A 24699-nucleotide genomic window follows, 5' to 3' on the forward strand; every position below is an offset into this window, starting at 1 on the left:
CAGAAATTTTTTGATAACTTTACTCTTTTTTCTTTTTTTTTTTCTGTCGCCTGGTCGAAAACCGAACGCCAGACTTTCAAACATGGCGAGTTCAATGTCGTGATTTGGTTCGATTTAAAAAAGCAGGCTGCTTCCAGCTTACTTGGGATCTGTGATAGTCAAAGCAAAAAATGTATCCTTTTTCTCTTCATTCCGAGAACATCAGTACATATCTATCTATATTCATTAGGGAATGATTTCTTTAATACTACATTTACGTTTTTATTTAATTGTTAGGTGTTGTGTATGGAAAATAAAGAGAGAAAGGAAAGAAAAGAAGTAGATAGGTAGATAGATTGGTGGATAGAGATAGATAGATAGATAGATAGATAAAGAGAGAGAGAGAGAGAGAGAGAGAGAGGGCGGTAGCAAAAAGAAATAAAAATTGAGAAAAATTTTCTCGAAGCAGCTTGAGCAATATTTTAAAGCGAATCGACGTGATGACATTGTTACGAGAACGTCGTGAATTTTGTGATAACGTAAATAGAGAATTTTTTTTCAAAATTGTGACATACGATAACAGAAAGAGAGCTTTCTCGAAAACTTCATATTTTGAGTCAGAAGTAAGATTCTTCTACGAATTTTTCGTAATTCAGAGCCTTTTACAAGGTGTAACACATGTACCGTGTTAGAATTACAGGTTTTCCATTCACTGTTTTTCTTTTTCTTTGTTTTCATTTTCGTTTGCTAGCGAAATATTCTACCTGCGCCAAGTATTTTACGAATTTCCACATTACTATGCAATATTTAGGACAATATTGCGCAAATAGATAACCTACGTTTCACTCTCCATCCATAGAGTCAAACGAAGCTATTAGTTCAGTCACGAAATGTAAAGCTTATTTGTTAATCGATTCCCTTTGCGATAAGTCGTGTACTGTCCATCACTTTTTATCCAAAGGTGCTCAGGCTAAATCACTAGATTTGTTGCGTTGTGTTTATATCTCTCGTCGAGCAATTTTTTCACTCCTGGATATCTCTCTCACCTGTAAAAAATCATTCATTTAACGAGTATTGTATCATGAGTTCCCGAGAGCTGCTAAATCTATATTTTCCTTTTGACCATGCCGTTATTGTATTGTACCAATCTAACATCTACTGTTTCTGTAATAAGGGATACGATAATACTTTCTCTAAAATGGCATAGGGCAAAATGTTGTTTAGGAATTTCATCGATTCAATGCAGCGATTCATTGTTGCAATCAATTCTATACCCGAAACCCAAGTCAAACCTTTCCTTCTGCGCAGCTTCTCATTGACTCGATGTTCCTGAATCGCGCCAGTCATCTCTGTAAGAATGTCGTGCTTATGTAGAAACATTCCTTCATTTTTTTTTTTTTTTTTTTTTTTTTTGATCGACGTACAATGGCTACAAAAAATATTGATACAAAATTATATTTATTCTAGCATTTACGTACGAACTAATTGTAGTTCAATTTGATAAAAAAAAATCGGTTCATTGAAAGATTGCACGCACGTAAATACTACTTGTAGCCACTGTAATTTCGTTTTCTTGAATTATTTATAAATTGTACAGTTTTGTCACATCTATCTTTACTGTTATTACCTTGATTGTTGCTCTTCCGAAAATGCAGCGCTCCCATTCGTACTGAAAATTAAGAACGCGTAAATATACTCGTCGCAAGAATATTAATTGTGTGAAAATTTACTTTTTCTTCACTGCAAAGTCATCCCATTCGCTAAGATCGTATTTCGATAAATCACCGTCTTCGTCATCTTCTTCCTCTTCGTCTTCCTCCTGAAATTTTAACTCCACGATCATTCAATATCTTCGATTGTTTCGTTCCATATTATCGGTAGAAGTAAAACACGTTCGATTAATTACGTTTTGCTCCTCTTCGTTCTCTACTTCTTCTCTTTCTTCCTCGTCTTTGGGTTTCCGTGGTGGACTGCTATACCTAGAATCTTTGGAATCGTCATCTGAACGGTTCTCGATCTTTCGTTTCTTTCTACGACGTCCGAATTCGTCGTATTCGTCGTCGTCATCTCTCCTTTCCTTGTATTCAACGACACCTCGATCGTTGTATCCACCTCCGTATCCTGTGCGTTCCTCGATTTCTCCAAATTTCGGTGCGTTACACATATTGCACTGCTGTCGCCGTGCCCAGTTCACGTTCCCACATTTACTGCACTGCCAATCGTCAGCACTGAAAGAAAAAATAAGAGAAAAACCATCGCTGCACCATGACCATAGCTCATTTGGCTTATGTTATTCGTGTACGTGTACTTGTATTTATTTCTTGTAAATATTTTACATGGAAAGTACTAGGACGCATTGAAAGTTGAAAAGAGATACATACGAAACATTGTACAACTCTGTATTATATTATTGAAATAAAAAATGCTAATTATTTGAATAACGGTGACCACAAAATATGGGCTGGTTTACATGCTCTAACATCTGAACATTCAAATGTGTATTTTGTACATTAAAAACTTGATCGTGTTTCTACCACTTACCTAAACAATCCTCTACTCTTTTCCGCGGCTGCTTTACCAATTTCTTGTCCTAACTTTTTTTTCTTTGGACATTCTCCTCTGTCTGCATAAAGATATCTTTCGTTAACGAATGCACAACAAATTGTAACGTAAGTAGAGTAGCATTAATGCTAAAATCGGGACACGTTATTGGTGAAATGTTATCTTAAACAAAATTATATAAAAACCATACGTTACCATATCGTCTGTTATATACCTTTTCCACATCGATTACAAGAGTTTCTTCGTGCGAAATTTACATTGGCACATCTGAAAGATTAGGAGTAATCAAAGTTTCATTTACACAACAATATTACCACCCAACAAGTAGATATTGATAATTTAATTAACAAATACCACTCTATTGACTCAATGTAATTGCAAAAGGTAAAGTTGATTTCATACAAGGCTCGTCGAATATTACGTACTGAGAATCAGGACAAATCCAGTCCCCCTCATTAATATTACGTTGATTTTCGTCATCCACTTTACTATTATCCATTCTGCGTCCGGTCTAGCTGCCTCGCGAGTAAAAAACCCGATGGTTATTTTATCGCGCTGGCATTGGGATCTATCGGTTGGCCGTCGTTCTTTCCCCAATTCTGTCTAACCTGCACTGGTGCGCGTTTTTTTCCTTCCCCTTTCCCACGTTACAGTTTCGAATTCCGCGGAAAGGGAATCGTCTTTTTTTCAGTCGTTTATTCACGATCCCTCCAACTATCTTATCGGAACTATGCGTTCTATCGCATATTCTCTCGTAGATAGCTAGAATTAACGCAGCCGAAAACTACGAGAGTATGTACAAGACACGGTCTGGTGCAGCTTTAATGGCACGATCGCGCTACTCGCGAGCCGATTAACCGCAGCGTAGCGATCTCAAAGCGTGCGGCAAAACCGTGGAATCTTCCCTGAATTCATTTCAAACAAATACGATGCACCTTGCGAACGACAAATATAACAAATAACGTTGATTCTATCTCCTCTTCGGTTCGTTATTTACGATTATATATGTTTGCATTAGTTATTTAGTCGAGTGCGAGTACCACTCGTATCTATATGTACGTGTGTACCTAGTGAATTGTCCGGCAGGTATGGTAGTGCATTAATTGAACTGTGAACGAAACGAAAGCAGGAGGTTTCATTTAATTAAAGGATACTTAAATACCGCGTTAATTATGCGTGTGTATAGATCGAGTTATAAATTATGTTAAAAGGATGTATATATATATATATATATATATATATATATATATATATATATATATATATATATATATATATATAGGCACTTACGTGTTATGAAATTTTTTATTATAAATGTATATGCGTAATGATTTATTTAAAGGTGGTTGTATGTACTGTGATACAAAGTATGAGTAATATAATAATACTTTAAGCTTAAATGAATGCCAGTTAACTGCATGAAGGGATTACTTCATTTCCATTGGTTCTTCGAACCTTTTCTGTTCCATACCTTTATTGTATGTAGTATTTGCGCTAGAAAAATGGAACGATTTGTTAATTAGCCAATTAAAGTGGAATTATTTTTTGATATATATTTTAATATAAATAAGAATATGTTTAAATAAAGTTTCCATTTCAGTCAGTTAATTGTTAGACCCGTGGCGCCATCTCTGTGAAAAGTGCTCAAACTGGTCGCACAGTGTTACCGACAGGAAAGTAAACTACCGAGAGACTGGTGGCACCATCTCTGCGAAAAGTGCTCAAACTGGTCGCACAGCGTTATCGACAGCGAAGTGAATTACCATCCGACTAGTGGCGCCATCTATGCGACGATCGTTGAAACTAATTGTCGATAAGCTTGGACCTTGTCCACATAGATGGCGCCACTGTACTCGATAGTTATTATGCTGCCAATAACTGTCTACCAGCAGCTTGAGCATGATAATTGATTGAGGTTAATGTATCCTTCAAAGAGAATCGTGTAAAAATCCATTTTATAAAGCAAAACAGCAGGCGATAATTATGGCGTACGTATCCTAATCAGTAGAATTTGAAAGGGGAGAAATTAATATATTAATTGGTGCATTGCTGCGAAAGGTGTACATGTTATGTTAAGCATATGGTTCCATATTGTTTATAAATCAGCGCAACACAATTTCTGTCTGTTTACTATGATATTATTAATGTGTTGCAGGTCTAACGTTACCTTTAAAATAAGATTAACCTCTGATCCGAGACTGCCATTTAAAGTGTAAGTTTACTTACCGATGCGCCTAATTAATTTCACTGTATCATCACATATTTGTGAAGAATAATGTACGCATATATGCAGAAAGAATAACAGAAACATGTCGGAGCTTGATTTTCATGAGATATTGAGAATGTTTGATACGTTCATCGTTCTTATAGAGAATTCGAATGTTCACGAGGAAACAAATGTAGAAAATGTTGCCAAGTCCTTTCAATGCGCTCAATTTATTGAAATTACTATCGACAAAGCGTACGAGATAGGCAAAGAAAGAGTTCTCGAGAATAATCTTCACAGTCATTGGTTGAAGGAGGGTAGATCGAATTTATACAAATGTTCAGAGTTGAAACACGCTTGTGATAAATTATTAGAGATATATTTGAAGGATAGTATTATTTCGACTGATATCGTGGATGAATTCTTGAAACTGTACGTTCAATATTGTGGGAGTGAGAGATTAAATGTTTTTCTTAAACGTATATTAACTAATGGAGTGTGTATGAATATAGTTATAGAATCCCTAGAAAAGCTAGGTGTTCCTGCTTCGAATATGCAGGATGACGCTTTGATCATGTCTTGGGAATTTTTAATTGGCAATGGTAACGAGTATGAGGTTTTAGACTATATTTATAAAATGTCTAATGATGGTTTTAACTTGAAACTGGTCAAGATTGCTGTTAATTTAGATAATCACAGTAAAATCAAGCAATTAATAATTCAGGTATTGTCAAACAGACTTGTAAAAAACGACGCAAATGTTTGTTTAGCTCTCGTAGGTATAGAAAAGAAATCGCTTTGGACATTAATGCGAAACAAAAATATGGAATTTTATACAAATTTTCTCGATAGCATATTTTATTTTGCTCGTAATATGGAATATGATCCAATAAAAAATCATTGGATATCTAAATATGAATTTCAATATGATCATCTTGTTAAATTAGTAGAAACGTTGTTAGATGGTCCGGAAGATATTTCAGAAACGATATACAACAGAGTGCAATTAGTTAAAACACATCCCAATGGTACAATATGGCATAAAATTGAAAATGATATCAGATGGTAATAGCACAATCCTTGTACATTCGTTAAAGCGAAAAGAGAGTTTATGCAGAATTAATTAAATTAATTATATTAGTGTATATATTGTTTGACAATTATTTGTATAAACTCTCATTATTTTAAGTCCGTATTTTTATATTTAGCCTTGTAAATGAAACAAAAATTTGGTAATAATTTTTAACGATATGTGTTTACAATTGTAGACTCAGTGTACCGGAAAATACACCTTTCACTGCTGTATTAAAATTTGCTGCTGAAGAGTTCAAAGTGTCTCCATCCACATCCGCAATAATTACAGATGATGGAATAGGTATTAATCCACAGCAAACAGCAGGTAAATTTTCCATATTATAAAGTACTTGCTTTATTTGTTAAAAACTTTTAAATAATACATGTGTACATATGATTTTATTGGTTTCAGGAAACGTTTTTCTTAAACACGGATCTGAACTGAGATTAATTCCCAGAGATCGTGTTGGGTACGCTAGATGATTGGCATAAGTTTCGAGAAAAACGTATTGCTTTTTTAATATGTTCGTCTACGTATAAATTATTTCTTCGTAACATGTAAATTCAAATAAAATCATTCCTATGAGAGTTTTCTAAATTGAATTTTTCAAACAAATTTTTTAATAAATACATATAATATTTTTTACTTTAAGCATAACATAAATAATATGAGGGTAAAATCATACGGAACACAGGGGAAGATATACATTTTTGATAAAAAGATTTTATAAGTGAAGTACATGTAAGAGGTATAAGGTCGATACAAAGGTATGTCACTACATGGTAAATTACTTAGCGATCAGTCATAGCGTAATATTGAATACTAAGAAACTTCTTGTTGCAATCAAAACAGTTTTCCTGTGTGAATATCTTTATATCGCGGCTTACGAAAGATTGTGTTAATTATTGAGAGTGATTATTAGTCTACTGTTTTATGTTAAAAGAAAATACTCACATTATTGATTAGTTACGCGTGATACAGTATTTACGAATTGAACATCGTAAGTTGGAAACAATTTTTATCTATTTTCTGTCCTATTACATTTATTGTTTCGCTACAATGGACAAATCTAGAGAAAGGATTCAAAATAGAGCGACTAAAAAATTTGTGCGACCTACAATAACTTTTCAAGATATCATCTTTTACATAACACTATGTATATGTGATTTTAGTTACGTATAAGACTATGGAAGAATACAGTAGCATAAAAAAATAAGGCTGATAAAATATGCAACAATGATGTTTCTCAGTTTTAGAATATCTGACGGATAATTATTTAGACATACAAATGTGAATTACAACGCGGGCAATGTGAATCTTGTTTCTCTCAGTAGCGAAGTATTACCTTGTTCCTCTTTGTTTCATTTTTTTTTTTTTTTCCTTTTACCGTTGATGCATACAAAAATTTTGTTGTTACCTTTGACTTACATCGAGGGAAATCTTATGTTTCTAAAGTGGTACAAAAACATGTTCGTGAGAAATGTCGAGAAAAATATACGCAATTTTCTTAAATGCTTTAAGATGTTGGATCCATCATCTATAGGAAACTTAATTCATGAGCTTTTTGTTCTTTCCTTCTCAATTGTTATATGATACCTTTGGCACCTCTTTCAACTTCTCGTGAGTCATGATTTTGTGCCCTTCTTTTTTTCTTTTTTTTATGAAAAAATACAAAATGGAATGTTAGTTGGATTGTTGAGCAAACTGAGCAATGATCGTATGGTTCATCGTACTTCCGGCGACTACAAGCTAGGGTGTACCGAAAAGGCATAGCACCACCAGACTAATCATTTTTTCTTTTCTTTACATACAATTCATAAATTACCATGATGGTCAAATATAAAAGTATAAAATGTGCGTAATTCACACGTGAAAGCGCAAATACCATGTTCATTCGTAGGCTCGTTAAAACTAGAGGAATACTTTATCCATACAAAACTGCTTTCGGTCGCACGAGCTAGGAACAACATCATATTCTTAATAGTTACGAGAAACTATTGTTACAGATAATTAGACTATATACGCGTGAATTAGAAAATGATTTATCTAAATAGAATAGAAACTGTTGTATAAAATCGCAAACAAATATACGTGTTGTAGGAATGGTAAATCATTCTACCGTTCTTAATTTCTATTAGACCATTAAAAAGTATTAGTTCAGTGTGTATCGCATAAAAAAATACGCATTTTTCTACTACTTGTAATCTAAAACATATTTCACCAATTACCAATAAACATGGAATTAAACGCTTCGACGATTTATTTAATGATAGATGCACAATGATGAATGAAAAAAGTGGTTTTACGTTTATAGTACATTCAGTGAGTCTTCTACTTTTTTACTTTTATAGATACTTTGGCGTAATTGAAAGAGTATAAAACTTGATTTATTCGTTATGTACGATATAGTTGTTGAATCACCGCTTAAAGATCGTGGAAAACGCTGAACGTACAATCAGTTACAGTGTGCATACTTCGCCATACAATTGTTTACTTATGATTTAACACGTATAAAAGACCTTATACACATCGAGGCTTATATCGCGATATGCAAGATATGTATCGAGATAAATTCTTGTCAAATACATCTCGAAATTTGTTTCGATACATGTTGACTATATCGCGATATAGATTTCAACGTGGATGATGTCTTTTAACTTTCGTTTATCATTTTATCTCATTATAGCATGTGCGTGTGTGTGTACAAATTTCTATTCTTGATTCATGAAAAATGTATCGTTCGCTAATATTATACGTATAATGATTACATTACAATAATGTATACGCTGAGACTATCATTGATAATGTATAAATAAAGAAAGATACGTGGCACTAATAGAGATATAATATATATCATATAAATCATATATCACTTTGTCGAGGACTAAGTTTTCTTTATAGATCATTGGATATTGTTTTATTTATCAATAGAAAGGAGCAGTGCTTGCTAAGTAACGTTAATAGATGTTCATAAATACTCTATTGGGGTATATCATATAAGCTTCTAAAATAATTTTTCGTATAGTAATCGTGAGAAATAAATAAATAATTTCGTTTGAAATAAATAACGAATAATATCCGTTCAAGCAATGCCCATTTCTAATCAACGCGCTAAATTTTTTAACGTCTTAAATTATAAGAATATCATATCTTAAAGCATTCTGAAATTGTAGAAATAAAGGAATGAAATTAATCAGTAGATTTGTTATCACCCAGTGTTAAAAATACATTGCAGAATATATAGTACCAGTAATTTTATATTTTTAAAACCATGATGATTCTGGAATATGTGATCGAAAACTATTGTAAAAATCTAAATTTTTAGGACAGTTCTTAAAATAACTATCATTCTAAATATCAAGTGAATAATAAAATGGCAACTAGTAGAAATCATTTACAACAAAGGACTACAATTTTACGTTTTTTTTTTTGCTTTTTCTTCACAAATACGTTATCACTGAACTATTATAGTATAATTTTAACGTGAAATTGGAAACTCTTTAATATTCATGTCCTCAGTTTTTTTTGTCTTTTTTCTTTAAATTAAACTGGTGTAACATAATCATTTGTAATTATATATATGTTAAGCGATTCTTACAATCGAATAAACCGCACACGTACCGTTAATCTTTTTGAATGAAAACTTTTTTACTTTTGGAAGTACATTCCAATTATAAATATCTCTTCACCATTGTACGACTCTAATATTGAAATACTTCCACTTATGCCATCGGCTTTTAACTTACGAATTAATTACGTTCCGAACAACTACATTTAAATTTACTTAATCTTACCGCTTTATTTTAATCACCTACCGATGATGTGCAACCTTCACTCATCCTGTAAATAAAATACCAGAATTTCATAAATACGATTTAATGATTTTGCATTATAATGTGGACAACTCAGAGTATAAAAAATGTATTATAAAGTATGTTAGATGAATAATACATATAACCCACCCATTCATGTTCCTCTACACCTTCCATGTGATCTTGTTCCAAAGAGCATTGTATTACATCTCCTACAAAGTTGCTCATCGTCTTTTGGATCTATCATACAAAAATTAACAATTTATATTCAGACAAAATAAAATGTAAAACTATGAGCCTTTTGAATTTATTTTTAAAAGTCCAATACAGCTTCACAGATATATAATTTTCTGAGTAGCTGTGCCTTATTGTGATTCAAAAAATTGCAATAGAAATTAAGATTAAAACAAAAAAGAGTGCTGGCTATGGTTTATAAGCCGTGCTGAATTGTTCTTCAACTGTTTACCTCTTCTTGTTTAGCTTTCACATCAGGGTTCCATCCAAGTCTGTTGAAAGGTTGAGCAGATACGGAAAATGGAATTGTTGATTGCTGTTTTGCTGCAACTGGCGCAGTAACTACAGCTTGGCCTTGATTTTCAGTTACTATGCATAAAGTCCAAATGTTTTTAGTAAAAATGTTTCATGTTTTATGTAAAAATGATTTAAACTTTTACTTACAGTTGTCCATGCCAGGTGGTTTTAGACTTATTCTGTATGCTTGCTTGTTAGCTCCGTTAAACCACTCGGTGGCAGTCATGGTTGGCTTCCAAGTAACTTTAGTTGGCGGGAACAAATCATCTTGGAAAAGTTCACTCTGCAATGATTACAATTAATTTATTCCCTTGTCGATATTAAACTTCAATTAACATCATATCGAATAGAATAGTACAGTCAACAGATTATAGGAATTCATTAAAAATATACACATCCTACTGAATTTACCTTTATACGTGGCACCGTAAAGCTCAAAGGTTCTATCGTATTGTTTGTTAATCTTAAAGCCGATGCAAATTCTACACTAGCAACATCGCACTTGTTCTTGGGAAGAAACGATAATCCCTGATGCAAACTGCTACATCGATGGTGGCTAAGTGGACAGCAATATGGAGGTTCTTCCGTAACTTCAAAAGCATATATCGTTGAATCACCCTAAAAAAATTTGTTGTATTTATCTTACAGTTATTAACCTAAATTTGAATAATAAGATATTTAAGGCTAATAATTTAGATACGAAGAGTATTAAATAAAAGGAATAATATAAGAACTCACACGTCCCGTCAAGAATAGAGTCGAACTATCTTCGTCATAATATGGCATTAAAATTGCGGGTGATACGTCTAATCCGACCGTAGTCAATGGAGTATTAAGATTATCCGCTTTAAACACGTATATTTGTCTTTCTGAAACTCTGAAAGTAAATACAATTAGTAATAGATTATCCTACATATATCATAGTATTAAACAACTATAAAAGTTTTAATGTCGCGCGTACTTATCGAAACCCATTACAACGAGAAATTGTCCTTTCAATGCCCAGACAACTCGTGCACCTCTGGTACCGACGGGTCCTTTTCCAGTTTTTACTGGTACATCACTGGATCGCGGTTTGTATATTCGTAATTTTCCATCTTTGCACGCACTCGCAAGATACTGACCACATGGTGACCACGCTAGACTGAAAATCTGATCTGTGTGCCCCATTAGCGTTATTTTCGCGACTGCTGTTTCGCAAGACGATAAAAGTGTTAGGTCCCAGATTTTAACGGTCATATCATACGAGGCTGATGCTAGGACATCCGACGCCAATGGGTGAAATTTAATTAAGTATATTTTATCGGTGTGGGCTTTAATAATGTGTTTTGGCTCATTTGTTGGTTCTGCCAGTCCGAATTCTGGTATTTCCCACAACCGGATCATCCCGTCATCGCATGCTGTTAATAAATAACACAACGTTAAATATCTTTTAATAATACTTCTGTACTTCTGTTTAAAAAAAAATAAATAAGCATAAAAATATTTGTAATTCCTTTACCGACGGCTAGTCGTTGATTATCGAACGGATTCCATTGAAAATCCATTACAGTGGCACCGTGTACTAACGCTGGCATGACACCATCCGGTAGCCTTCCAGTCTTCTTCAATTCGAGAACTGCTATTTTACCACCTGGTCCACTAAGTGGTACCGCAACTCGATCGGAATTAGCTAAAATCGAATATTGATCCAACTAATGCAACGTATATTTCATCATATAAAATGTTGTGTGTTCTACAGGAAATATAAATTACCATGAAAACCATCACATTCACCGGATATTTGTCTACTAATGTTTCTTATGTTCTCGATATGTGTAGATTTGTGACCCGGTGTACCTTTCAAATGTCTAAATTTCGATACTCTACCTATACACGGCAAACATAAATTATTAATATTCTAATTATGTACTGAATCAAACGTATCTTTTCTATTTTTTCTTACCAAATACGGTTGACGTTCTTTTAGGTGTCGGCGTCACAGAATTATCGACTTTTTCCAATCGCGGGTCCATGCTTTGCTGGCGTAACATCGAGATAACTTTTTTAACCTCGTCCTCTTTAATTACCTCGCTTTTAGTTTTAAAGGAATCTCTGCGCCTCAGCATCGTTGGCGATCCCATCGCCTTCTCTGCCAAGTTTCCATCAGTCACAGAGACGGAACGACTTTCATAAAGTCTCCTTCTTTCGGCGATCGAATTTCTGTTTGCATTTCCGCGCTCGAAATTTGCAAGATCTTCATTTTCCGGCGACTCATCTTTTACCTTTATCTCAAAAACTTTACGCCTCTCAGCCGTGCTTGGTGTTTTTGGTTTATAACCAGAGTCACTTGAATTTGCATCTTCCTCTAGAGAGCTGGAGTCGCTCTTTCCATTCTCTGTATCTTTGATGCGTTCGTTATTAAAGGAAGGTGATTTTTCTGGCTCAATGTTGTTCTCTATTTGGTTACTTAGATCGTTTTGATAGCCATTGGTGTCGTTATTTGGCGCTACAGGAACGGAGAAAATTTTATCGAAAGAAAATTCTTGGCTGCCAGACTTTGCTTGGAACGGTTTTGGACCTAGACGAGGCTAGAAACAGTGCAAAAATAACACATTACTATTTGCTGTTTTATTAAGAAACATCGCTTATTTACGATGAATTATTCAGGGTGAAATTATGATTGCAATGAAAAAGTAATGAAACGGTATATTAGTGCACACGATATCGCCACGCATACAGAAGTAGAACATTTTTCAATTTTTTCTAATTGCTATTACACAGTCATGTGTTGTGTAACGATATTTCAATGAACGATAGAATATTTTTACTTAGGAACTAAAGCTCGTTAAACAACGCATGACTGCATTTTTTCTTATAGGCAGATTACAACCTTATATCCCCCAATCGCATTAGGATTCACAGATGTAACTACTGAGCCCACGCTTGGCGATGTGCGAGGACGTGCGACCGGCTTTGGTTCATCCTCCGAAATGCTATTCGTTCTCGATGACCTTGGTAAGGGCTTAGGTGGAATTTGTCCACCGTTCTGCACCTTACTCTTCTCGTCTTCCACATCGATCTTCTTTGGTTCTTCTATCTTCTCGACATCGTTTTCAGGCATAGGTTCCTTTTCATTTACCTCTTGGGTTTTCACGTACACCTTGGGCGCAACGATTGATACGGGCTTCGACGGTTTCTGTTCCATCTTAATCTCCTGTTCGTTCTCTTTCAGTGTTGCTAAGTTTCCTTTGTGTACCTGGAGGTACGGTAAATTCCTTAATGACGCGAACTGTATTTCACCCAAACTATCGACGAACTCCAACCCTCATTCTCAACATTTTTATTTCAAGCAAGATATCGACGCTGCAGAATTTCTATAATACCGGAAATATCTATTGCATTTTATTCTCTCATTTAGTACATATACAATATAGTAGATAACTTGAAAAAAAAAAAATTCACCCCCTATATAGTAAGAAAAATATAAATCATGACGTGTTTAATATTAACGTTATGCGATAGACATCTCTAGTATTGTATAAGCTTGTCACGCATACACACATATTATTTTCATGTTTACAATAGTACGAAAAAATTCGCGGGAAAGGGAAAGTAATATAAATACACGGCACTATTGAAACCCTACTTTTTTATGCTTGAAGATAACAAACAATTCGAAAACATGTGTATATATATACAAAAAGAAAGGGGTGTATTCAAAGCGCATGTCTAAAAACATAAGAACAATTATGTTTCGCGCATCATACTCAGGATTACTTACGCTGGTAGGATAAGCTACAGAGAACATCAATTGCCATTTAAATTACACGTGCCAGGAATAACACTTTGAATGGTGCTAACGCATAAATTATAAAACATATATTGGATATCTGAAACGTGAAAAAATATACACAGAACATGAGGAAATAAAAAAATAATCAAATGATGCAAAAATAAAACATACATTATCAGCCAATAACATTCTGTCTTTAAATAAAATGTGTAAAAGAATGTATAATAAATTTACAATAGAAATAATTGAGATGTTTAAATTATGTTCTACTTCTATATTACTTTCTTATATACACAACATCACATAAACAGCAATGCATCAGAGAAAATAAATTTTTAATTCTATATTTACAATTTTTACACACTTTAATTGCACAAGCCTGATACTTTGCTGTTTTTCTTTTTGAACATCACACAACACATCAAAAACTTGTAAAAACTTATTCCAGAACTAAGAAAATGCACAGCAAAAAAAGTATGAAATGAAATGATGGTGATAAGCGTGCAATTTAAAAAAATTATGTATTCCTGAAGAAAACCATATAATGTATTTTACATCATAGAAGAAACAACCGATTTTATCTATATTCATTCGAAAATTCTGCTATACTCTATATAAATTTATTTAATTCTAAAGAGTGCCCAAGAAATATAAAAATATCTACTTACAGTAATAGGTTCCTCCCCTTTATTCCTCTTGGCGGGATCTAATGATATTTTCGGAACAGGCATATCGTTCCCTTTGATCCAGGCTACCGCATTATTCTGTGCAATACAGCCTATTGTTTCTGGATATATGTCCGCATGAAAATCTCTGTATGTCTGAAATTGAAAAGTAGAAAATGGTTTACATGTCGCAAATTATTCAAAACACTTGCAGTAGAGTTACAATGGACTTACTTTTCGTGGAACTTGATACATAATAGGTATCACCATGTTAGAAGTGAGTTGCAGTAATCTATTGACTTCAGCTTGCATTACGTTCAATGCTCGTTTTGGTACCAAACATACTCCTTTGGTTTGTTCGCCGCTATGACGAATACCTTCGACCAAGAATGGATCTTTGTCCATAACTTCCATATACATTATGGTAGTGTCTCCTTTCCCAGCTAAGAAAAGCATGTTTGTATCAGGATCAAAGAGGGGCATTAAGATTCTGTGAAAAATAATAATCTTTATCAGAATTGTGATATAGCTTGTTGTGATAAATACATTTGGATGGGTTGAATAAAATTTTGGGGTAAATAACATAAAAATGGACACTATTTTCAGTAATCATTTCCCTTACCCTGTACTGCAGTCCAGTTCTAAAGTTTTCACTGGTTCATTTAAATGCCTTAGGTCTCTTATGTAAACTTGTCTTAGTCTTGCTGCATCGAATCCTGTAGTGAGTATTCTGTCGCTGTTGTTTAACCAAACAATCCTCGAGTCCTTGATACTTTGGTGACTTGAGCAAGAATTGACAATGCACTCAGAGGCACGAGGGTCTATGATCCTTACTTGTTTGTCTTTGCAAGATGTAGCTAAAAGTACACCATCTTGCTTCCAGCTTAAAGACTGGATGACATCTGCGTGGTCACTATTGGCTGCAGTATAACAGAAAAGCATTGAGTAAATTTTGAATTATTGAGATATCTATAATTTACAAGAATATATACAATATTTTAATTACAAAAAAGTTCTTGCTGCGAAATCACATCCCACAGGGATAGATTTGTATAGGACACTGTTGTAAGAAGGTGTTCAGCTGACGGATGCCAACAGACTACCTCTACTCTTCTCTGACGATGGGAGAATGTACACTCAGGATTGCATAAGGGTTCCTCTAACCCAGTTTCTGGGATGTGCCATAGTTTAACCTATAATTACAAGTATAATAGTATAATACTTGATACGTGTTGTCTAAGTTACTAACAACAAAATAAAATATGCATTATTTACAAGACAATCCTGTGAACCAGTGGCCAATATGCCATCATGAAATGGAGAAAAATCCATATCTGTTACTGTGTCTGCATGAGCGTGAAGCAAAGGCATAGTTTTACTCTTTCTACCACAGTCTTCCAGAGGTAACACAGCAAGATTAGACCCTAATTAGAAAGAAAAAGATTATATTATAATACCACACTACAAAATATATTAGATCAGATATAACATATTGAAACATATAGATATACCATTATGATCTACATTAAATGCCATAAATGCAGCAGATGCCGCAATGTTATTGCCATAGGTTTGATAAGAGCCAACCGAGATGTCCCTAATGCAGGCTTCTGGCTTAGGGACGATCGGTGCTGCATTTTTATACTTGGATGCTTTAAAACGCCAAGCCATTTTGACGTTTCTAACAATATAGCCTTCGAACCAATTGCCGTTTAAATCATGTAATCTAGTAAAAATAATGTCATAAATGAACAACACACTTTCAAGACTTGATCAATCCACAAAAGTTTTCAGTGGACTTTATTAAATAATATAAATCCTTGGGCAATATGTAAATGAGGATTTATATTTTGTTGAAAATTTTTGATTAAATATTTGAGATCAATCAGATAAGTTACAGGGTACTTGAAGAACGTATACAGAAAATAACGCTAAACGAGAGGCTTCGACACTGATACAAAGCTGTGCATGACTAATAATTTGGGGGTGAGAATCACCCCACCCTTATCCGTGGTAGCTCCGCAAGTAATAACACTAATAATTAAACGCGAGTTTAGGGCTGGAAAATATAAAATCGGGCTACTGTTTTACTCACTAGCCGCTACTTGGCGTGGCTTTGCACGCTTTTTACGAGATATCAGCTACCACAGCTTTTTAAATCCAGGGAAAGGCCAACCAGTTACTATAAACAACGACGATGGCAGGTAGGCGTCTCTGGTCACCACGGCTGACAGCCGGAAACAGGAAGGCCCCCCTCCAACGTGACATCTTCTATCTCTGTCAATCACAAGTTCCAACATATAGTGTGTTTTAAAAAGAATATTTAAAAAAGATACCTCATATTGAAACAAAAAAATAAGAGTTTAAATATAACTCTCGTGCAATAATTTACACTAATAGCATATATCGCTCAATTCAGTAATACAATTATATAGTTTGTGGATATTGGACAAGGAATTCCAGAAGCTAAAAAAAAAAAACATGCATCTTATTATTTGCAACCTTTTCTAATACATAAAGAACAGTGTTTATTAGTAATTATCAACTTTTACTTTTAATAATAGTATTAATTAATAATTATAAGCTAGAATTAACAGATTTTTCAATACAAAGAAAGAGGAAGAGAGAGAAGCAGGGAAAGACAGAGAGAGAGAGAGAGAGAGATGGAAGGATAGAAAAAAAGTGTAATATTTTACATTTGTGTTAAATGTGCATATAAAATTAAAATTTTGATAATTTTGCATTTTATTAGAATGCTTGTAATGTGTACCTATATTTGCTTACTTTGTATACTGCATAATTTTTATTGAATAGATGTACATTCGTAGTTTTAAGACACCTTGTATGTACACAGTTATGTTCCGAAATCAGCTGCGAGTACAGACAATATTGGTCTTTCTTGCTCAACTACATACATCTACAGTATGTAGAAAAACTGGCGAATATTTTACTGTTTGTGATACATATCGATGATGTCAATCAATTTATGCGCTTCTCAAATTACTCAATATTATTAGTCCCCATTGAAGAACACTTCATCATTTAACTAATCGTTGATCTAATTTCTTGTAGTGGTGTAATCTATGAATCACGAAAAACATATATGTAGAGATGTATGTCAGTTCGCGCAAACGCAAGAGGATTCCTCCTGCATAAATTTTAAATTTAAATTCAAACGAAGAATTTATTCTATTCCCTTTGTCACATTATTCATTTAACAAAGCCAACTGCAATAGTGGAATAATTTTTAAAGAAGACAAATCTGCCAATACAGCCTGAAAATAAATAGTGAATATAATGCAATGTTCTATGGATAGTTAAATAAATTGTTCCATTTTTACCTCGACACTTTGTTGATTATTGACTTGCATTAAATTCTCTTTTCGGAAACTCAAAATAACGACTGCGAGCAGCGGAATAATTTCTAAGCAATCGTAACTTAAAATTAAGTCCCAAAGGTAAAGCAGTTGCTCCGGTGGTAAATGACCACTGAATCCTCTCATGATCCATTTAAACACGATTCTTATTCTAAAAAAGAAATTAATTAATTTTATTCTACGTATGAATAAAAAAAGTTGAACTTACGGTTGTATGTGGATATTTCTAAAATGAATCCAAAGCAGAGGTTCGTGACACTGTAGCAGTCTCTCAAAAAGTAAGCACAACGCTACGATACCTTGTTCATGACTAGAAACAGTATGCAATCGGAACCAGTATCGCAAATAAAATGCTCTGAATGTGTAATACATTGCACATGGGTCATCGTACAGATAACAAAATGGCGTAGCTGAAACCCAGTATATATTTTGTTAACAATAGTGTACATTATCGTTTGATAATAAATTTTATTAATTATGGACAGAATTTGTTCATATTAGAATTAAATTATGTGTACCATACATCGCAAACCCATGAAATGGAATTACACCACTTGGTGGGAAGACTAACGTATTTTCTAAGGTGGCCGGTTTTCCTTGCAAAACGGCATGAATTACTTGACCACCAGCGCTTCTGTCCGTCGTGACTGGCGCTAACACTTCCGAATCACGAGAAAAGCATAGCATCGTTTTATATAAAACATCCTCAAACACGAAATATTGATCATCGTTTCGCGCTGTCAGCTGCACATCCTAAAATAAGGAACAGATTACAAAATATTAATAAATTATGATAAAAAAATTGGTAATAAATTTGTTGAAGCAATAAAAATATGATAACCTTTATTATTAATTTATCTATGACAATATCATATTGTAGCACCATATTTTTTAACTCCTCGTAATATTCTAAATCCTATAGGAATAATCTATAAATAGATAAATAAATAAAAATGATTAGTTTTTAAAGCTGATCGTAGAACTTTTACATTCTCTTTTACTACGGAGCCCAGCACAAGGGACCAAAGGCGACCACGAAGTGCTCGAGGAGCTCCACGCTTCAAGAATTCTTGCGCGATCGGTGCGTTATTCGATTTCAACACCTTCTCACCAATGTAAATCCTCTCCTCTTCTAAATTTGCAAAATTCTCCGAACTAGGCATGTCAGGATTTACTCCTAGTAGTGGTGTCCCATTAGCAAATTCCGCGTAAAGACGTCTCTATTAAAAAAAAAGCATAGTAACAATGATTAATCACCTAATGTATGTTTAATTAGAATATAATTTATTTGTTTAAATGTATACGATAATCATGGATACCAATTGCGTAAGAGTTTTTACGCGAATTTGTATGTGACTGAATTCCCAATTTAGTTCGTCCCTAAGAAAATTGTTATTGTCATTAAAACAAACAAAGCAGTTAATTTGTTATATTAGTTAAAAAATAATATGTACATACGGTTGCTTTTTGAAAGAAGGATTTCGAATGGAAAATAGTATGTCCAGGAAATCTTTTGGAGAGTAAAGAGGTCTATACTGTGACAGATCTAAAAATTAAATTAAACAGCAATTTTAGAATTTATCGTAGTAATTTATTTAATAAACATTTTTATTGGATTCAGTATCAAGATTACCGATGTCGTAAGTGCTCAATTCGTTCCATTTCTCAGCAAGTTCCTCGCGATCTGCGTTCGGTCTTATACGTGCCAGTGGCACGTTTAATTCGTTGCACGTTGAATTTAACGATTTTTGTATTCTTCGCTCCCATTGAATTTGAGTTTTTTTCAGATAAGTCAGATCTACTTCCTCCGTAGATGAGACAGATGCCGGAGATAAAGTACTCTAAAAAACATTTTATTTAAACAGCGTCTTATTGCGAAGAGAATCTTTTCATAAAAATTACATACTTGCGATCTGACCCAATGAAATACCGTGTTTCTAATTTCCGTTTCTAAACCGTTACTTTTTAGCGCATCCATTAACGTATTTTTAAAATCTTCTCTTTTTATTGCGGTAGTTGTAACAAGCCTCTGCGAACAATATGAATTGTTGAAAAGCAAACCAAGGATTTAAAGCCTCCTAAGTTCCTGCCTTCAGGAATGTATAGACATTTGTGATTAACGATTGTAATAATTGGATACGTTTTGTATACCTGAATTTCAGTGTAAAGATTCTTATAGTTAGCCATGCTTTGTATTTCCTCCGTTAACTTTTTCGCTGATTTTTTCAATGATATGTCTTTGCACTCCGCCGATTTTTCAGCCATTTTTATGTTTTTTGGAAATTTCCAATAGATCCGAATGTACCTATTTCTAACTAAATATGAAAAACAGTCGCCATTTGTAAATAAATCTAATCCTTTAGTTGCATCGACGAACAAAAGGGTGAGTTATGCATTTCCGTTGGTGCGAAAAATTTTTCAAATTTAAAATACATCATTATATGCTAAAAAAAAAGTAAAAAGTTCGCAGCATTGCATAAAACTTAATTAAAAAATTGCCTCAAGCAATTGCAAGAAGAAACTATCACGGAAGAACGAAAAATTTTGGAATTATTTAAGCAAAAATGCTTCTTAAAAGTGTTTCAAGTTTTTCCTTGTTTTCGACGCTGCAAGATCATTTGGATTGTGGAATTTTTTCGAAGGATACTTTTTTTGAACGTTTGAATGATCTGGTACCAAAATTTCAGGCCGGTGCGCTCGCAGGAAAATGGCGGCGCGATAACCTGTATTTTAAAACGTAACATTAAATGCGATCTCGACAGAAATTCGTTAACGATGGATATCTCGAGTATGCTCGAGGTACAAGTGGACGAAGTTAAAGAGACGGATAGCAAAGAGAACGGTGAGACTTCAAAGATCAGTGAAATGATTCCCGTGCAAATTCTCGGTGAGCATAATATCTAACCTACTTCATATTGCAGTAACTCCCAGGGAACAGCATCCAAGCACGACAAATGTTGCACCACCTATTTCTCAGGAAGAATTCGCATTTTACAAGCTGCTCTTTGGCAATGGTAAACTATAAAATAATATCAATTTATTTTCTTTCACTGTTGACTATCTTTTAAAGCCAATTTATGCATGGCACTACACATCTTCTTCATATTTTATTGTGTTCTTAAGAATGTGGCATTAATTTCTAATTAACAAATATTTAGTGATGAAAATTACATTTCAAGATACATATCTGCTAAACCTTTAATTCATGCAGTTTCAGATGAACAGAGTTGCAATATTGATCTAGTTCATATGTTATTTTTTATTTGCTGTGTTTATGTATTTCATACAATAAATTTGTACAAACACAGGCTAATTTTTCTAAAGATATGTAGTTGCTATACAAGTAAATTGAAATTTTGAAATATTTTGAAATGATGAACTCATTTAACTTAAAATTTATGTACTTCAGATGTTTCATCAATAAGGTTTCATAGACTACACTGCACAGCATGCGATGCACACATTGGTTCTGCGCCAGCAGAAGCTCATAATATGTTCGAGCATCCTGTACTACGTACATTATTGTGTGCAAAGTGCAGGGATTTCTATGGAGATGGCAATTTCGAGCAAGGTACACTTATCATTAAACTGTGCATATTACATGAAAGGTATAATCATACAGAATTCATATTGGATTTTAACTGTATCTTACAGGTGATGATGCAACAGATATGTTTTGTAGATGGTGTGCAAATGGTGGCAATTTGTATTGCTGCTCTTTTTGCAGCAATACATTTTGTTACAAATGTATTAAAAGAAATTTTGATCCTATATTAAGAAAAAAGATTGAAGCCGATGAAAAATGGAAATGTTTCGTCTGTGATCCCACAGACTTATATGGAGCAAGAGCAACCTGTTGGGCTCTACTTCAGCATGTCCAAGCACTGAATGGGTATGGAACAATTACTAAACAAACTGAGATGAACACTTAACATAAATTTATTAATGAATTTAATTAAAAATGTTTCCAGATTATTCCAAAATAATGGTAAAATGTCTAAAGGAGAAATAGATGTGAAAATGTTCAGTGACGAATCAAAGTGCTGTCCGCGCAGAAAAAAACGTAAGCGGCGTAGAAATTTTTCAAATTCGGAGGAAGACGAAAGTGAGAATTATGTACCTAAACAAGAAATACAGGATATCATTCCTAAACGTAGGAAGCGAGGTCGAAAATCGAAATTCTCTAACGGTAGCAATGTATCAATGTCTGAGAAACATAATGAACTATCAGATGATAGTTCCCTTGATCACTGTGAAATACTGCCTTCCTTGCTGTCGTGTGAACAAACGATGGTAGAATGCGAGAATGCTACTGTTAGTGGGGACGGTAGAATCATTTCACAAGCATCATTAAATACGGTTTGTCATCGAGTGAATCCTCCTTCTAGTACTCGGCAACCAACAATGTACAACGCACCTATTATGAACGTTGTCTCAGATTCTAATGTTTTACAAGGTACACCACCTCTCACTCCTTTTCGACACGATGCACCTGATTCGATGCCTGAACCGAATCAAGCGAATCAAATGCATTTATATCAAACAGTTCATCCTACGCCAGTTCCAATGGTTACCATTCCTAATCGGAATATTAATATTCTGAGTCGATCGCGCTTCTCTTTGCCTGAATCGCAGTACCCGCGTATCATGTCGCGCGTTAACGTTATAGAGGTGGAGAGCGATACTGACGATGTGACAGTCGTTGGTCCATCTGTCGTTGGTCCAGTGTCGCGTACTTTGAATACTTATAATAATAATAATAGTAATAATAATAATAATAATAATAATAATAATAATAATAATAATAATAATAATAATAATAATAATAGTAATAATAATAAAGCAGTACCTGTCGCTCTCGTGAGTTCGAAAAACAACCATGCTACCGTGAGGAGACAAGAGGTCCCAGAGAGACGAACCGTGAAAACGTTGAATCAAAGGTTACTTCCCCATGGCAAGGAGGTGAACGACGTTCTATCTAATCTACTAACGAAGTTTCAGGGCCTGTTTAAGGAGACGATGCGAGACGAGTACAAAAGGCACGACCTGTCCGATGCTCGTTCTCTGATCAAACAATTCCATCGCGAAATACGCGGTACTGTGACTCAGTTGGCGTGTATCAATGATAGAATAGTACGGGAGTACAACAAGTGGAAAAGACATCAGACTCAATTTTCGGATATGGGTAATCATAAAAGGATCAAATCTGAGGAAATCCCGCTCGATATGACCTGCATCAATGAATCAGACTCGGATGCTGACATTGGCAACGCAGAAGAGTACAGTATTATAAGCCCATCAGAACTGGTTAGTACTGCAAATGTGTGCAGTGGATTAAATTTATTTAAAGCGAAAAACACTGTGGACCGAGCGGTAGGTGACCATCCTGCTGCCTTGGTGGATAAATCTATACAGATAAACGATGCAGAATTGATAGATTATGAGAAATTTATCAGGCATTCCACATTAAAATTGGAGAATAGTACTAATGCTTCGACATCGAATATCCAACAATTTAATAATCAATTTAGAAGCTATGAAGAATGTTTTATTGAATTCTTGCAAGGAGCGTATATGCAAGATGAAAATGCTGAGCTACGAGAATCAAATGAGACCTCATTGAAAGATTTGACAGAAGCTAATTCGCCATTTGTATCTGAAATGCTAGAAGCGATAGACGAGTCAGTTACTCCTAGTAGGGGTTTGAGTATTTCTGTCAGGAAAGAAAGTGACTTGAAACCGTCTCAGGTGCAATTGGGAGGTTTAATTACTAGTAAGGCCGTTAATAATCTTGTGAAAATGGTCAGCAACATAAACGACGATACAGATAGAAACACGAATGAAGTTACTGATAATAAGCAGGGGGACATTGAAACACGAAAAAAACATTTTCCTACTAGTGGAGGAACTTGTATAGTAAATGTATCAGAAGCAAACAGACAGAATTTGAGCAGAAGTATTGCCATTAACTCTGAGAGCAGCAATGAAGATGACTGTACTATTATTGACGATTAATTAAATAATAGTTATACAATAACTTGCGTGAGTTTTATTATAGTACTCTAATTGTTTTTGGTTGCTTGTTATTTATACGAGTACTGCTTGCTTGATGAGTATTGAAATCAATACATTGTAGGACAATTTTTTATGTTAATTTTTGTTATATACGTTTTCTCCTTTAATTTCAATTATATCGAAATGTTACTAAAAATTTGTTGTCTGAAACAAATTTTCCAAATCTGCAAACTGTACATAAAACTTAATTACATAGATTTCGTCAAAATTCGGTATTGATTTTGTATTATAAAGTGATACTATTTGTCAGAATAAGAATATTGATAGAACTCTTTATTTTTTAAGTAGAAAGATGTTAAGATTTTTAAACATTTTTTAGTTTTTAAATTATTTATTTTGTATTATGTTAATAATTATTGTCATTAAGAGTGAAACACATTTTTCATGCAGGATTTGTTTGCAATGCTTTTTTATGTTCATTGTAATTAAAAAATTACCATGTAATCCTGTTAAATTTTTAAATATTCCTTCGGATTTAATTTTTACTGTACTTGTGTGGAAAAATTATTTATAATTATATAGATACTTCTAATAATATAGCTACATATGCACAGATGATCAAAGTATAATAAATGTAAACGCATACATGTAACAAGAATGACCAAAAAATAAGGTTGTAAAAAATGTAAATGGTCACTGGTC

The 24699-nt window shown here is 33.9% G+C and overlaps 5 protein-coding genes across 10 annotated transcripts; 2 read left to right on the forward strand and 3 right to left on the reverse strand.

The window, feature by feature from the left end:
• Nucleotides 1–82: 82 nt before the first annotated feature.
• On the reverse strand, nt 83–3187 carry LOC143429837 (uncharacterized). 4 transcript variants are annotated; one of them, XR_013102576.1, is made up of 9 exons: nt 2967–3187; nt 2756–2808; nt 2521–2602; nt 1886–2207; nt 1710–1798; nt 1607–1648; nt 1272–1328; nt 815–1025; nt 83–739 (listed from the first exon to the last, which is right to left on the reverse strand). XR_013102576.1 is itself a non-coding variant. In XM_076905649.1 (8 exons), exons 1-7 carry the CDS (start codon nt 3038–3040, stop codon nt 1292–1294), a joined length of 699 nt encoding a protein of 232 aa, XP_076761764.1. In that variant the 5' UTR covers nt 3041–3187; the 3' UTR covers nt 83–1024; nt 1276–1291. The 4 variants fall into 4 exon arrangements, 3 of the variants coding, with proteins under 3 accessions (XP_076761764.1, XP_076761762.1, XP_076761763.1); XM_076905649.1 differs by having other exon boundaries at nt 83–1024; nt 1276–1328; XM_076905647.1 differs by having other exon boundaries at nt 83–1025.
• A 1215-nt stretch (nt 3188–4402) lies between these two features.
• Nucleotides 4403–6424, forward strand: Ufm1 (Ubiquitin-fold modifier 1). Of its 2 annotated transcripts, XM_076905643.1 has the most exons (4): nt 4403–4529; nt 4697–4753; nt 6016–6146; nt 6234–6424. In XM_076905643.1, the coding sequence occupies exons 1-4, from the start codon at nt 4525–4527 to the stop codon at nt 6302–6304; spliced, it is 264 nt and encodes an 87-aa protein (XP_076761758.1). In that variant the 5' UTR covers nt 4403–4524; the 3' UTR covers nt 6305–6424. The 2 variants fall into 2 exon arrangements, with proteins under 2 accessions (XP_076761758.1, XP_076761757.1); XM_076905642.1 differs by lacking the exons at nt 4403–4529; nt 4697–4753; nt 6234–6424 and adding an exon at nt 4760–5812 and having other exon boundaries at nt 6016–6147.
• A 2940-nt stretch (nt 6425–9364) lies between these two features.
• Nucleotides 9365–16838, reverse strand: Pod1 (coronin). 2 transcript variants are annotated; one of them, XM_076905638.1, is made up of 18 exons: nt 16701–16838; nt 16117–16331; nt 15881–16029; nt 15612–15798; nt 15228–15525; nt 14840–15095; nt 14609–14761; nt 13038–13403; nt 12111–12735; nt 11921–12034; nt 11667–11837; nt 11127–11565; nt 10904–11042; nt 10577–10783; nt 10313–10448; nt 10101–10237; nt 9785–9874; nt 9365–9662 (listed from the first exon to the last, which is right to left on the reverse strand). In XM_076905638.1, the coding sequence occupies exons 2-18, from the start codon at nt 16274–16276 to the stop codon at nt 9654–9656; spliced, it is 3636 nt and encodes a 1211-aa protein (XP_076761753.1). In that variant the 5' UTR covers nt 16277–16331; nt 16701–16838; the 3' UTR covers nt 9365–9653. The 2 variants fall into 2 exon arrangements, with proteins under 2 accessions (XP_076761753.1, XP_076761754.1); XM_076905639.1 differs by lacking the exon at nt 13038–13403 and having other exon boundaries at nt 9366–9662.
• Nucleotides 16839–16861: 23 nt separating this feature from the next.
• On the reverse strand, nt 16862–20250 carry LOC143429834 (TBC1 domain family member 19). Its single transcript, XM_076905641.1, has 12 exons — nt 20134–20250; nt 19889–20011; nt 19616–19823; nt 19441–19528; nt 19302–19362; nt 18972–19202; nt 18824–18898; nt 18501–18735; nt 18191–18392; nt 17947–18133; nt 17390–17880; nt 16862–16882 (listed from the first exon to the last, which is right to left on the reverse strand). Exons 1-11 carry the CDS (start codon nt 20245–20247, stop codon nt 17812–17814), a joined length of 1593 nt encoding a protein of 530 aa, XP_076761756.1. The 5' UTR covers nt 20248–20250; the 3' UTR covers nt 16862–16882; nt 17390–17811.
• A 440-nt stretch (nt 20251–20690) lies between these two features.
• On the forward strand, nt 20691–24053 carry LOC143429853 (uncharacterized). The gene is made up of 6 exons (XM_076905671.1): nt 20691–20824; nt 20904–20996; nt 21392–21553; nt 21637–21874; nt 21954–22721; nt 22809–24053. Exons 1-6 carry the CDS (start codon nt 20758–20760, stop codon nt 23995–23997), a joined length of 2517 nt encoding a protein of 838 aa, XP_076761786.1. The 5' UTR covers nt 20691–20757; the 3' UTR covers nt 23998–24053.
• The last annotated feature ends 646 nt before the right edge of the window (nt 24054–24699 follow it).

This window comes from Xylocopa sonorina, chromosome 12 (genome assembly GCF_050948175.1).
Source record: "Xylocopa sonorina isolate GNS202 chromosome 12, iyXylSono1_principal, whole genome shotgun sequence".
Taxonomy (NCBI): domain Eukaryota; kingdom Metazoa; phylum Arthropoda; class Insecta; order Hymenoptera; family Apidae; genus Xylocopa; species Xylocopa sonorina.